The 12,117-nt window shown below is 33.8% G+C and overlaps 1 protein-coding gene across 1 annotated transcript in view; it reads left to right on the top strand.

The window, feature by feature from the left end:
- The first annotated feature begins 9,589 nt into the window (after positions 1-9,589).
- The window catches only part of LOC107282893 (homeobox protein Meis2), a 37,839-nt gene continuing 35,311 nt past the window's right edge, over positions 9,590-12,117 (top strand). Inside the window, exons 1-2 of the mRNA XM_015810731.1 lie at positions 9,590-9,655; positions 11,630-11,706. Of these exons, the coding sequence (XP_015666217.1) occupies positions 9,590-9,655; positions 11,630-11,706 (143 nt within the window). The remainder of the gene's footprint in view (positions 9,656-11,629; positions 11,707-12,117) is intronic.

Raw genomic sequence — 12,117 nt, 5'->3', positions numbered from 1 at the left:
CCCAATCCATTTTTCCTACTATTAATTTTCTCCTTATATTTACTAGATGGACTACACACACAGAGAGAGAGAGAGAGAGAGAGAGAGAGAGAGAGAGAGAGAGAGAGAGAGAGAGAGATAGATAATTAAAACAAAATGGAACAAATTTAATTCTAAAAAGCAGCAATATAATTCTGTGAACTTTGGTAGAACTGAAAGTTGCAAGTATTGCACTGTTTTACATTATTATGCCTTAAAAAAAAGCTATAAACCACGTTTTGTGGAATTTGTTTTGAAATTTCTATCACCTATTTGCAACTTGAAGTCTCCGAAAATTCATCCTCAGTCTTAAAAGCAAGGGATACTTTTATTCTAGAATAGCGAAAGTCGAAACCTAAGAACAACTGTAAGTTTGAAAAAAAAAATCTACTAAATTGAAAGCCCTTTGGAATCCATTAGCTTTCTCTGAGAAGCAGTTTTAGAAGTTTAGTTCTTCATGATACTCAAGTGATACACCCACCTCTAATTTATGTGCTGAATATGTTGGAATTGTTATATGTTAAAACACTTTTAACACGGTGCTTTAAGCATAGCATTAATTAAAATGATATATGTTAAAAAGCGTTTTACTTTATTTAAATAATGTAAGAATTATATTCTCATTTAAAAAAAAAAAAAAAAAAGAACATGTTGCTTTTTTGATTTGGGGCTTTTGTGCCATCCTTTCCCTATGCAATTGTAAGTATAGTGGAATGACCTTAATGTTATCACAACTGCTCTTGTTAATCAGCAGTAGCATGAATAGCAAGCCTCCATTGTAATAAAGTCTGCTGTTGCCAGCTGCCAAGCCAACCTCTCCAAGACCTCACCTTGGGAGGCATACAGTAACAGAGTCTCTAATCTGTCCATGGTATAGTAGCTAATCCCAGCTATAGGCATCTCCTAAACATTGTTGGGAGGTAAAGTTGTTTATCATGGATCACCACATCCTTAGTCTCTTAAGCATCCTCCCTGTAATCATGGAATGGGACCAAACAAGCTCTTTTGGTTTTTCTAGCCAGTTTACATTTTACATCAGGACTAAATTCTGAAAATTTTTGCAACTCAACTCTAGAATTAACTAATATCAGCTTCATTAAGTTTAAAGCTTTTTTAAAAAATGAGAAAAATGAGTAGAGGACAAACCCACTCCTTCCTTGTTCCTAATCTTGTTCCGTTTCAATACCATGTATCCTTTTCAGGTGGCAGATGCTTCAGAGAAGTAGAGTCCTTGCAGAAGTTGAAAGTAGGGCATTCAAAAACAGCCAAGGAGCCCTACTATTTATTGAACATATGCCCAACATGTAGCAAAGCAATTATAATTAATCAGAAATAACTGTTCTAACTATATCCTTAATAATACCTTAAAGGCTGGATAAAGTTTATGTCTTTTCTGGGGTTGCTCTTGTGGAAAACTGATGGGAATGAATTACATTATTTAATAAATTTTCCCTTTCCAAATTATCACACAGGATATTGCTGTAATTCTTTCCATATCTTACTGAGTTCCTTCAGTGCAATATGTAATAACCAATTTAAGACACAATTAAAACATCAGCATGGAAAAAGAAACTCATAATTATGCATCTTTACATAATAAAATTACAAAAGAACAATCTAATAAAAACTAATTTGTAATCACTAAAAGAGCAAAAATAATTAAGATACATGAAATCTCATGTCCTAGCATACCTAGCATATAAGACAATTCAAATTAATAAAAACATCCATAAATAATAAAACATTTGAAACTACATATTATCTGCTTGGTTAAGATCAGATTTTATAATATTGCACAAGCTGTGATCACTTTCTTCCATTATAATGCAGATTGTAATACATTTTGAGATTCTTCTTAAAGGTATTAAAAGTAGTTATAGTTTAGGGATCTGTTTCAACATCCTAAGAACCTATGTTGTGGAAAACAGTTGAAAATAACATATGGTAAAAGAGCATGGACTAATGAACATCTCATTTGAGAATTTAGGCTAACATAATTTGGGAACAGAAACAAAAGTTGTTATTGATTTGTTCCATACATGATAGAAATTACTGAGAAACATGTTGCCATTGTTACTGTTGACTCAACTGACACACAAAATGGATCTTGTAAAGGCCCTTCTGCCCACAGTTGCCATCTGTTTGTTGAGCAGTAACTGTAAGGATTCCCAAATTGTGTACTTATCTCAAATGGAAAATGCAACATTAACCAAGGCCAGTGATAAAAACATCCCTGAATTGGGGGGGGGGGGAGAAGGTCCAAATAGCTATGGCCACTTAGTCTTGTTAATAGAAGACTTTTCCTCATTCATACCAAACCAGACATAATACACTAAGTTACAGAATACAGAATTGGGAGGGACTTTGGATGTCTTCTAGTCTAACCCCATATTCAAGCAGGAGACCCTATCTATTTCAGACAAATGGTTGTCCAATTTTTAAAAAAATCTCCAGTGATGAAGCACCCACAACTTCTAGAGGCAAGCCATTCCACTGATTAATTGTTCTCTCTGCCAAGAAATTTCTCCTTATTTCTAGGTTGGTTCTGTCCTTCATTGGTTTTCATTCAATGGACATTTCTTTTGAGAATTTAGGTGTGATTAGTTTTCATTCATTGCTTCTTGTTCTGGGTGTTGTGTTGTGATATACGGTTGGGTATCATCCACATACTGATTGTACCAAATTCTGAACTGATAAATGACTTCATGTAAACGTTAAACAAAAGAGGGGAACTCTGAGGCACCCCACAAATCAGGGGTCAAGATCATGCAAAACAGGACAGTAAAGTCTCCTTTGACTTGCGCTTGACTTTTTTTAATATGCTTTTTATAAACATCTAGTATTTCCTGAACACTGAACCCTTCTTACTTTCTACCAACCTGATTTGATTGCTGTGTTGATGCTGATTATATTTAACCTCTTGTGTGTGTAAGCAATAGGCATTTCTTGTTCACTATGCGCAGGCTGATGGTTCTTTAATAGTAGAATTTAATTATTAGAGCACCTTTCGTTTCTTTTCCATAGAGATGCAGAATGTAACTATAAACAGTAAGACATAGACAGCATTGAGGAAGTTACTATTTTATCATATGATTAATGGCAACCTTGGCTGATTTTTTAAAAAAAACTGAACCAGGGTAGGGCCATTTTAGTATGTGAATAGGAATCTTCGGGTTGTAGGCTTAGAAGAAATGACAAAAAAAAATGCTGGAAAAAGCAGTATTAAATGACTTCCATATTGTTGCCAAAAAAATAATAATACACAGATATGTCTGTAAACTCCTTAGGTGCTGAGCTAGACTTAAAAAATATTTCATCTTATGTATGTGTCATTTTGCCCAAATCACAACTAATATGCCTGGTTTATTCCAATGCAAACAAATTATATACATAAGAACAGACATATACAGAGAGAGTTCAGATACACACACACACACACACACACACACACACACAGAGAGAGAGAGAGAGAGAGAGAGAGAGAGAGAGAGAGAGAGAGAGAGAGGTATGCATATCCATACACACAGACACATTCACAGATATTTTTGTTTAAGAGAAAGATGGAAAGGATAGGTCACTTTAGATTTGCTTCCACAAAGTATTAAATTGTTTAACATATATTTTCCCTATCTGTAAAGGGACATTTCATCATTACTTTTATTTCAAAACAAAATTTAACTTTTATTTTCTTAACCAATTATAATAGAATGCAAAATATTTCTGCATATTTTTCTGTAAGTGGGAAAAAAGAAAAGAAAGCTATTGCTCACTTCTCTTTTCTCTTTTAATTTTCCATCCAAATACTACTAAGTGAGAAATAAGAAAGCAGGCTTAAATCTTGTGATTTAATTTATAGTGTTTGAAACAATTTTAGGAGACACCTTAATTGTCCTTTTTTGGTTTGCCTCTGTATCAGGAGGCAAGGACTCAACTACTATAAATTCAAGCTATGTTCTTAGAGACTATACGGTGCCCTGCTTTTTTAATGCAAATGAGAGGCACAAAGTATCTCTTTGATAATATGCAGTCAGGACACAAAAAAGGTTCATTCAAACAGTAAAAGTAATTCATGAAGTTGAAAAAAGAATAAGATGAATACGTCTTCATGAATGTATTATAATGAACATAATTTTGATAAGCCAAACATGACAAAATAGTATTGCTAGCTTTGCTCAATAGCAAAAAAAATAATAATAAAAAAGATTTAGCGCGGTTGAAAGTTCCATTCATTTATGAAATAGTATTCTGCAACTAACATGTACACACACCCATCACACTGTATGTATCCTTAATATAGGAATTATTTAAATGAACAGCTAGTCAGTTAATCTCTGTGTTAAAACTGATGCAGCAATATTAAAACAAGACAAAAAGACAAAAAAAATCAGTATAATCCCCCCTCACAAATTAAATGTTAAAGTCATATTTGGGATAGAACAGAGAGTGAGATTAAATGACCATAAAGGATACAACATCTTCAATATATATTCACATTTATCTCAAGCCTACTTTGATTCAGTTTATTTCAAAGAAGGCACAACCTTCTTATTAAAAGCTGACACAAATTCAGTGAATGCTGGCAGCATTTTCAATGACAATGCTTTCCATTGTCATTTCTATTGTCATTTCTGCTAATTAATGACACTTGCTGCTATTTTCTCCTGTTTTATTTTATATCTTGGCCAAGAAACCAAGCCTCTGTTGTAATGGAATAATGGAACTAGAATTTTAAGGAAGATAATTTAGAATGTTACATACATGCATACACACGCAATTGCAAAAGGTCTACCTTTCTAGCCATATGGATATGTCTTTGCACTGGGTTATATATATTTAAGAACATTATTAACATTAAGCTTTCTTGGGCTTGAATACTGAAAACCTTTGTGAAAGGATCATTCTTGGCAAACTAGTATTGATGAGTTTTCACTCTTGTCATAGCCATACCCTCCAGATGAACATGGAGAAAAAGAACATCCCTGCTTATCCTGTGTTAGATTACCACTCTTGGATATCTGGAATTTTTTCCCCTTAGACTTCAGTTTCTACAACCCCATCAACAGGCCAATAGCTAGATACAATACATTACAGTACACCAAAGAGGGTCACCAGGGCAAGGATATCTGAAACAAGATTATCTCTGTTCAGATATCTAACCTTGTAAAAGGCTTCCAGGCTACAGAGGTCACTTGTGCTTCTACAACAAAGATGGATCAATGAGCACCTCTAGATTACAAATGTGATCCTTTTAAGGAAAGTGTATAATAGCGAAAGCCATGTGAGACTCAAGCAGAAACCTTTTGGAATTGGGTGGCAAAGTACCATTTCAATTGTTTATTTGTTTACACTATTCTGAGAGGGCTGTGATCCACAGAAGCTTTTAAAATAATATCTTTAAGGTGCTGCAAGAGTTTCTGTTCTTATTACTCAAGAAGGGAATCAGTAATGCTCTTTTTTAAATGTAATTTTTATTAAGAGTTTTGATTACAATATAAACTAAACTTGCAGAAAGAGATTAGAATAGAAAAGAGCAGCAAATGTACGGGATAAAAAGAAAGAAAAAGAAAATAAATATATAAAAAGTGACTTCCAATCTTCATCACAAATCTAAATAAATTTAATAGCATTTCATCTCCCTCCTATAAATTACATACTGCAGATAAATATCTCTTTCTCTCATATCCCATTCTTTAGAAGCAGATCCAGTAAAAGTCAACTTTTTAATCCTCATGTCAGCAAAAAGTCCTTAAACAACTTTGTCAGAACTTTGCAAAAAAAGAAAAGAAGCTTATTTTAACCTTGATCAAATAAACCAACATTATGTTCCTTCCTTTTACTCCTAACTGTCTTAACTATCAAATATTTTTATAGGATTTGATTTCTCTTCAATTCTTTATCCCATCACACAGGTTTCTTCAAGGCTTTAACAAACCTCTTTTGTAAACCCAATAATTTTTCAGGTCATTCTCCTTATTTGTCATTTATAACTCCTTTTTCATTTTTAAAAATGAAGCCAGTTTCTTTTGTATATCCAGTAAAGCATTGTTTTCCCAATCGTTATCTTGGCCTGTCATTTACTACCTTTGGTACTTTTTCTGTCTTTTCAGATAAATTTTGGTTTACATCTGTCATTTCTTCATTAACATCTTTTGGATATAGTCTATCCATAAAAGCAGGTATCATTATCAACACTGTTGATATTGCAGTTAATAACTTCTGCTCCATTCTTCAAATATCTCCTTTAATGTTTCTGATGTTATAATGTTTTGGGTCATTTGATAAGTCCCAATATTAACTAATATCAAGAACATTTTTCTGTTTTTTCCTTCTGCTTAGATGCTTTAATTCCCTCTAGTATCCAGTTTCTAAAATCATAAAGTCACTTATCTTTGTAATAACTTACAACAGCAAAGTTAGCCAGAATAAGTCTGCTTCTCATGAAAAGTTATTCATTTTTATAGTTATTTCCCAAAACGTATAGTAAAAATCAATATTCCAAATTTATCTGGACTTTTAATTCACTTGTAACTTTCTTAGATTAAAATGTTATTTAGTTTTTTGCTGTTTATTTAAAATTCTTTAAGTTCATTAGCTTGTATTTATTTTTCTTTTGATCAGAATTGAAGATAAATTCACCCTGATGACTTTTAAAACTTGTCATTCTGAAGGTGTTTAGTAGCTTTAAGAAGTGATTTCCAAAAGTGGTTAGAAAATGAGGCTTGTGAATTTAGTGTAGGTTCTGCTACACTTGGGAGCAAGGAAACTGATCCCTTCATCTCCTGGTGCTCAAACCCATTGAAAACTGATGTTCTGCAGTCTCTTTATGAGGAGCAGACATTCAGATAACATGTGGGCAATCTCTCACCCTGTCCTTATCTGGAGAGGTTCCAAGGAACCGGTTATCGGCTATATTTTTTCAAAGATGTCTTCAATTTGACATACCTCCCCTGCAAGTCACCTGGAATCAGCCATTCTTGTTAAATGTGGCAATGTACAATGTGTTCTGAAATAAATTGTATGACTAAGGCTGTCATAGAATGGATTCCATTTGATAAAAAGTATCCACAAAAGTGTCCTAAAACAAGATGGAGCGTCAGATATCAGCAAGTATTGTGGGCCTAATTGGCAAAAGAAAGCTCTAGACCAGGGGTTCTCAACCTTGGCAACTTTAAGACTTGTGGACTTCAACTCCCAGAATTCCTGGCTGAGGAATTCTGAAAGTTGAAGTCCACAAGTCTTAAAGTTGCCAAGGTTGAGAACTCCTGCTCTAGACCATATTGGTTGGAAACATGCGGAAGAGGCCTTCACCCTGCAGTGGATAGACAATGGCTAGAATGATGATGATGATGATTTTGAAATAGTATGAAATAACTTCTGATTTAATCTTAATGAAAATTAGGAAAAGCATACTTCCTTTATTGTTGAATAAATAATAAATTCATGAAGAGTCACGACTATCAGAATTCTGTTGTGAACCTTGAACTGAATTTGCTCACCTGTAATTTGAAACACTTCAATAGATAATACACAGAATAAGAGAGAGAAAGATACACACTGGGTTCTTTCAATATGCATTATTTCAAGGGAGATACGCGTTGGATTGGTTCTGGGAAGGGAGCATAAATCTGACCATACATAATCAGTGTTTAATAGCTTTCCTGTGTTTGAAAGTGTTAATGCAGATCAAATGGAAAACATTCCAGAAAGAATAGCTCTGGCTACTGCTCTGCTTTATATATGGCCCTAATCACTAATTCTTATTTTAAGATCTAAATGTGATTTTGTTTTCTCTTCTAATGTGTTGCAGCTCTCCCAGAGACTTGAGTGAATCCTTTCTCAAGTTCCATCTTGATCAATTGTGTGCAAATAATTAAGCTTTTAAGAGATAATGGTATGAGGCTAATGTACACATCAAAAGTAAAGATCTCAAGTCACTGTTTATTGAACAGTGGCCAAATCTCCTTTGATATCTCAAAAGTGATCTCGGTGATAAGTATGCTTCTTAGCTAAAACCAGTGGGATGTTAATAATTGACTGATTTTAAAGAGGATTCCCTCCTTTGAAACAATAACAACAACAACCAGATGATAGTGCAAAGTAGGAGTGACTGATAGATTAAATCTGCCACTCTGCATAATGAATTTCCACTGTTTTAATGTTAAAATAGTAATTATCTGGAATATCACCTATTCTTATGCTGCAGTGCAGTTTCTCCTGTAGCCTGTAGCATGTGCCTTACTAGCCTGAAGGATGAGGAATCAACAGTGCTTTGAATGTTTTTAACATGGCTTAGCCTGTGGCATGTTCATTCTTGGTCTATTTAGTGCTGTTCTTCCAATGTAGAAGGAATGATTCTGACTTCCTACAATAATTGTATTATAAAAATTATTCAAGCGTATGAAACATTTTGGATTTTTTAAAAGAACCAGTCTCATTATGATTTTTTTTTCCCTGGGAGAGATTATCTCCATGAAATAATGGCTTTCATGTGATTATCGCAATTACAGTTTTTTTTCACGAAACTGAACATTGATGTTAAGCCAATAACCAGACAATGAAGGGAGGGGAGGGAAGAGGAGCATGAAAGAAAGATCAGATGACTGAAAACGTACCATAATTTAAAATAATTTTGTTCAAATATTTTAGTATACTCAGGCATGTGGCTGTGTGTGCATATGTTTTGTTTACAGTAGTTATATTATTTTGATGGCTAATTTTATCTGTTCTTGCGTCTATTTCAAAAGGTCCAGAACAATTGAAAATTGCTTCATGGAGACAGAATTCTCAGTCTCAGTAGCTTGAGGCTGTCTTGGAAATTCTTGCTTCCTGAATGGAATTAGGCATAGCTTGCTAAGTTATGTAAAACTGGATCTGTTGCAAGGTGGTAAAACAATATAAGAACGAAAATGATTTTGAACATTAGAGTAAGCAGTGGATACATCTAAGGAATTTAGTCCCATTAATCTGACTTCAAACTTCCCAAACAATTTGTATTGTGTGCAAAAGAATATAATCTCAAATTTAAGAATCATTGCAGTACTAAAGAAAAAGGTCAAAATGAGCCCAGTGAAACAGAACAGAATAACAGAGTTGGAGGGGACCTTGGAGGTCTTCTAGTCCAACCCCTTGCTCAAGCTATACCATTTCAGACAATGACTGTCCAGTCTCTTTTTAAAAGTCTCCAGTGATGGAGCACCACAACTTCCGAAGGCAAGCTATTCCACTGGTTAATTGTTCTAACTATCAGAAAATGTCTCCTTAGTTCTAGATTGCTTGTCTCTTGGTTAGTTTCCAACCATTGCTTCTTGTCCTGCTTTCTGATGCTTTGGAAAATAGATTGTCTCTCTCATCTTTGTAACAGCTTCTCAGATATTGGAAGACTGCTATCTTGTCACCCTTAGTCCTTCTTTTCACTAGACTAGACATACCCAATTCCTGCAACCCTTCTTCAGTGATAGCACAGTGTAATAATATCAAAAGCTAGGGCCATTAATCCAGTTTAAACTATTGTAAAACATGGGTGGGCAACATAGGTCCCTAGGGAATGAAGTGATCCAAAGCCCCTACCGTCATGATTTCTGAGTACTGGTTGTATACTGTAGATTTCCACCATCTTGACATAAGCAATGCATACAAAGTAAGAAGTGTAAGCCTTGAAATAGATAAGTACAGTTCAAAACCAAAACAAAACTGAATATTCCTCTTTTCAAAACACAGGGAATCCTATGTCTATATACATAACATAGTTTCCATACTATGAATCTTGGTTCCCTCAAAATAGTGAGTTCCAGATCATTGGAATTTGCCCATTCTTGTCTTAGAACTGAACTGATAGGTACTACTAGAAAAAGTGAGCATTGACAATAGGGCTTGACAAATAACTTGCAAGTATCAAGTGCTAGTTATTTTGGATATCACTTGATCACCATTTCCACATAAAATGTTGGAAGTCACAACGAACCTAGAGGGATAATTGACTTCATTTTTCTTGCATAATGAATCCCGCTGGTCCCATGTTACCTTTGCAGGTAGAGCTACAATTATGGAGAAAGAGTGGATTGTATTGATGGGTGTTTTTTTAAAAATGTGAATCTTTGCATTATGGCCTGCCAAAAGTTTATACTAACAAAGCCAAAGACAAATGATCACAGTACTTTGAATGTAAGAAACTGGCAACACTTATATTGGAGACTCATTTATCATAGAACTGTAAGACATAGTAAGAAGTCTCCAGTGTTTATTTTATTTTACTATTTCTCTAAAATAAAGCATATAAGCTTCTTGTCCTGTAGCTGCACAGCAGTTCATCTTAAAATGTCAAGCTACAATAGTCTTTAAGTTTTCCTTTATTACTTGTTACAGACTTTTTTTCATTTCAGTGTTGGAAAGCTGAAATGTCTAACCCAGGAACAGCTTTCTGGCCATTGTTACTAACCCAGTAGGCTTCCAGCCAAACAATATTAGTTTTTCAGAATTTGGAATACCCTTGGAAATAAAAACCCAAATCATTGTGGATCATTGGTCTTGTCAGTTAACGTTTCTTTTTTCTTTTTTTGTTATGTGTACGTTTTTAAAAATGATGAAATCATTCTTAAAAGTATTAAAATAGCCCCCTTTTTCCACTATATAAACATAGATATCCTCAGAATATTGACAAAAATGATTGGGCAGTGATTACTACAACCTGGACAACCCATCAGTGTACTTGCCACAATATTCATTAAGGCAAATTTTAAAATGTTTATGTGGATATTATTTTTATATCTTTCAAGGAGAAAATGTGAAGAAAGCATTCAGCCTTTGATATTTTTTAGAACTAAAAATCTTTAACTTTTTTGAATTATGATTATAGCAATGCCAATACTGGGTATTTTTTTCATTGAAAGCGGAACTTCAAATTAGGCTAATAATTAGCTAAAAACAATATTGCCTCTGAGTTCCATCTTAAAATGTTGATAATTTTTCTTTAAATTATATTGATATATCAGCATATAATGAATATATACAAACGTGCAACAGGAAGCTATGGAAAAGCAAGAAAAAGCCTTCCTAAACTTAGTGCTGAAATTCTCCCAGCAAAAATGGAATTTCTGATATATTATTTGTATTCTTTAATCTTAACAGCAATTGAATTCTGAGCAGTGTATATAATCACTGATTTTAATCAAAAGTTAGACAGCTGGATTGAATCATTAGAACAAAAATGCATTCAAGAAAGAAATATGCCAAACATCGACATAAAACATGAATATGAAAGAAGTTATTTATTCAAGATGGGAAAAATGACAGTAGGCATGATTCTTTTAAAGAAGAGTTAAAATTTAGTTCTGGCACAACAATTGTCTTCTTTTAGTATCAAAGTACTTGTATCTCAGGCAGTTCTTTCTACACTTCACTAATCATTATAATTGACTTGTCTTTTACTGCCATTAATTATATGATGTAGTAGTCCATTAATAATTATGAGAGTGACACACCTCAGCATTTTCATCTTTAATTATAGATACTACATTTTTATGATTCAAGAAAATGGCTAATAAAACTGTTTAATAAACACCCACACTATAGATACATAGCTAGAGATACTTATGCATATTTACTTGTCCTACAGCACCCTTACCCTTCAGAAGAACAGAAAAAGCAGTTGGCACAAGACACAGGGCTGACAATACTTCAAGTGAACAATTGGTAAGTACCGTAATTATACTTCAGTATTTACCCAGTATCAGCATTAAAGCCTCTGGCAACTTGCAGCCAATGGTTTGCATTATGATGATCCACCTTTTAGTAACTTTCTTTCTTTCCTAGTTTAGGATGGCAAATCCAGCATAGCCTATAGAGAATGCTTTCAGCTAATGGAACCAGTTATTTTATTCTTCCTGTATTATGGCTATTGGCTTTTACACAGCCGTGGAAATAGTTAGGTTTCTTTTTGTAAGTATTTGTACGGTGATTGGCTGGAATGGATTTGTTTTAGGCTACTTTTCAAGAAATCAATTTCTCAACAGCTAGGAAATTACAAATGAATTGGCCATTATTATAGTTATTTCATACTCATTTTAGTGTACCGTTTCATGTAATATTATTCACAAATGCTGC

This window comes from Protobothrops mucrosquamatus, unplaced genomic scaffold (assembly GCF_001527695.2).
Source record: "Protobothrops mucrosquamatus isolate PMUCROS unplaced genomic scaffold, P.Mucros_1.0 scaffold15, whole genome shotgun sequence".
Lineage (NCBI taxonomy): Eukaryota > Metazoa > Chordata > Lepidosauria > Squamata > Viperidae > Protobothrops > Protobothrops mucrosquamatus.
Note: the sequence above shows the minus strand (reverse complement) of the source record. Positions and strands in the feature narration are given on the sequence as shown.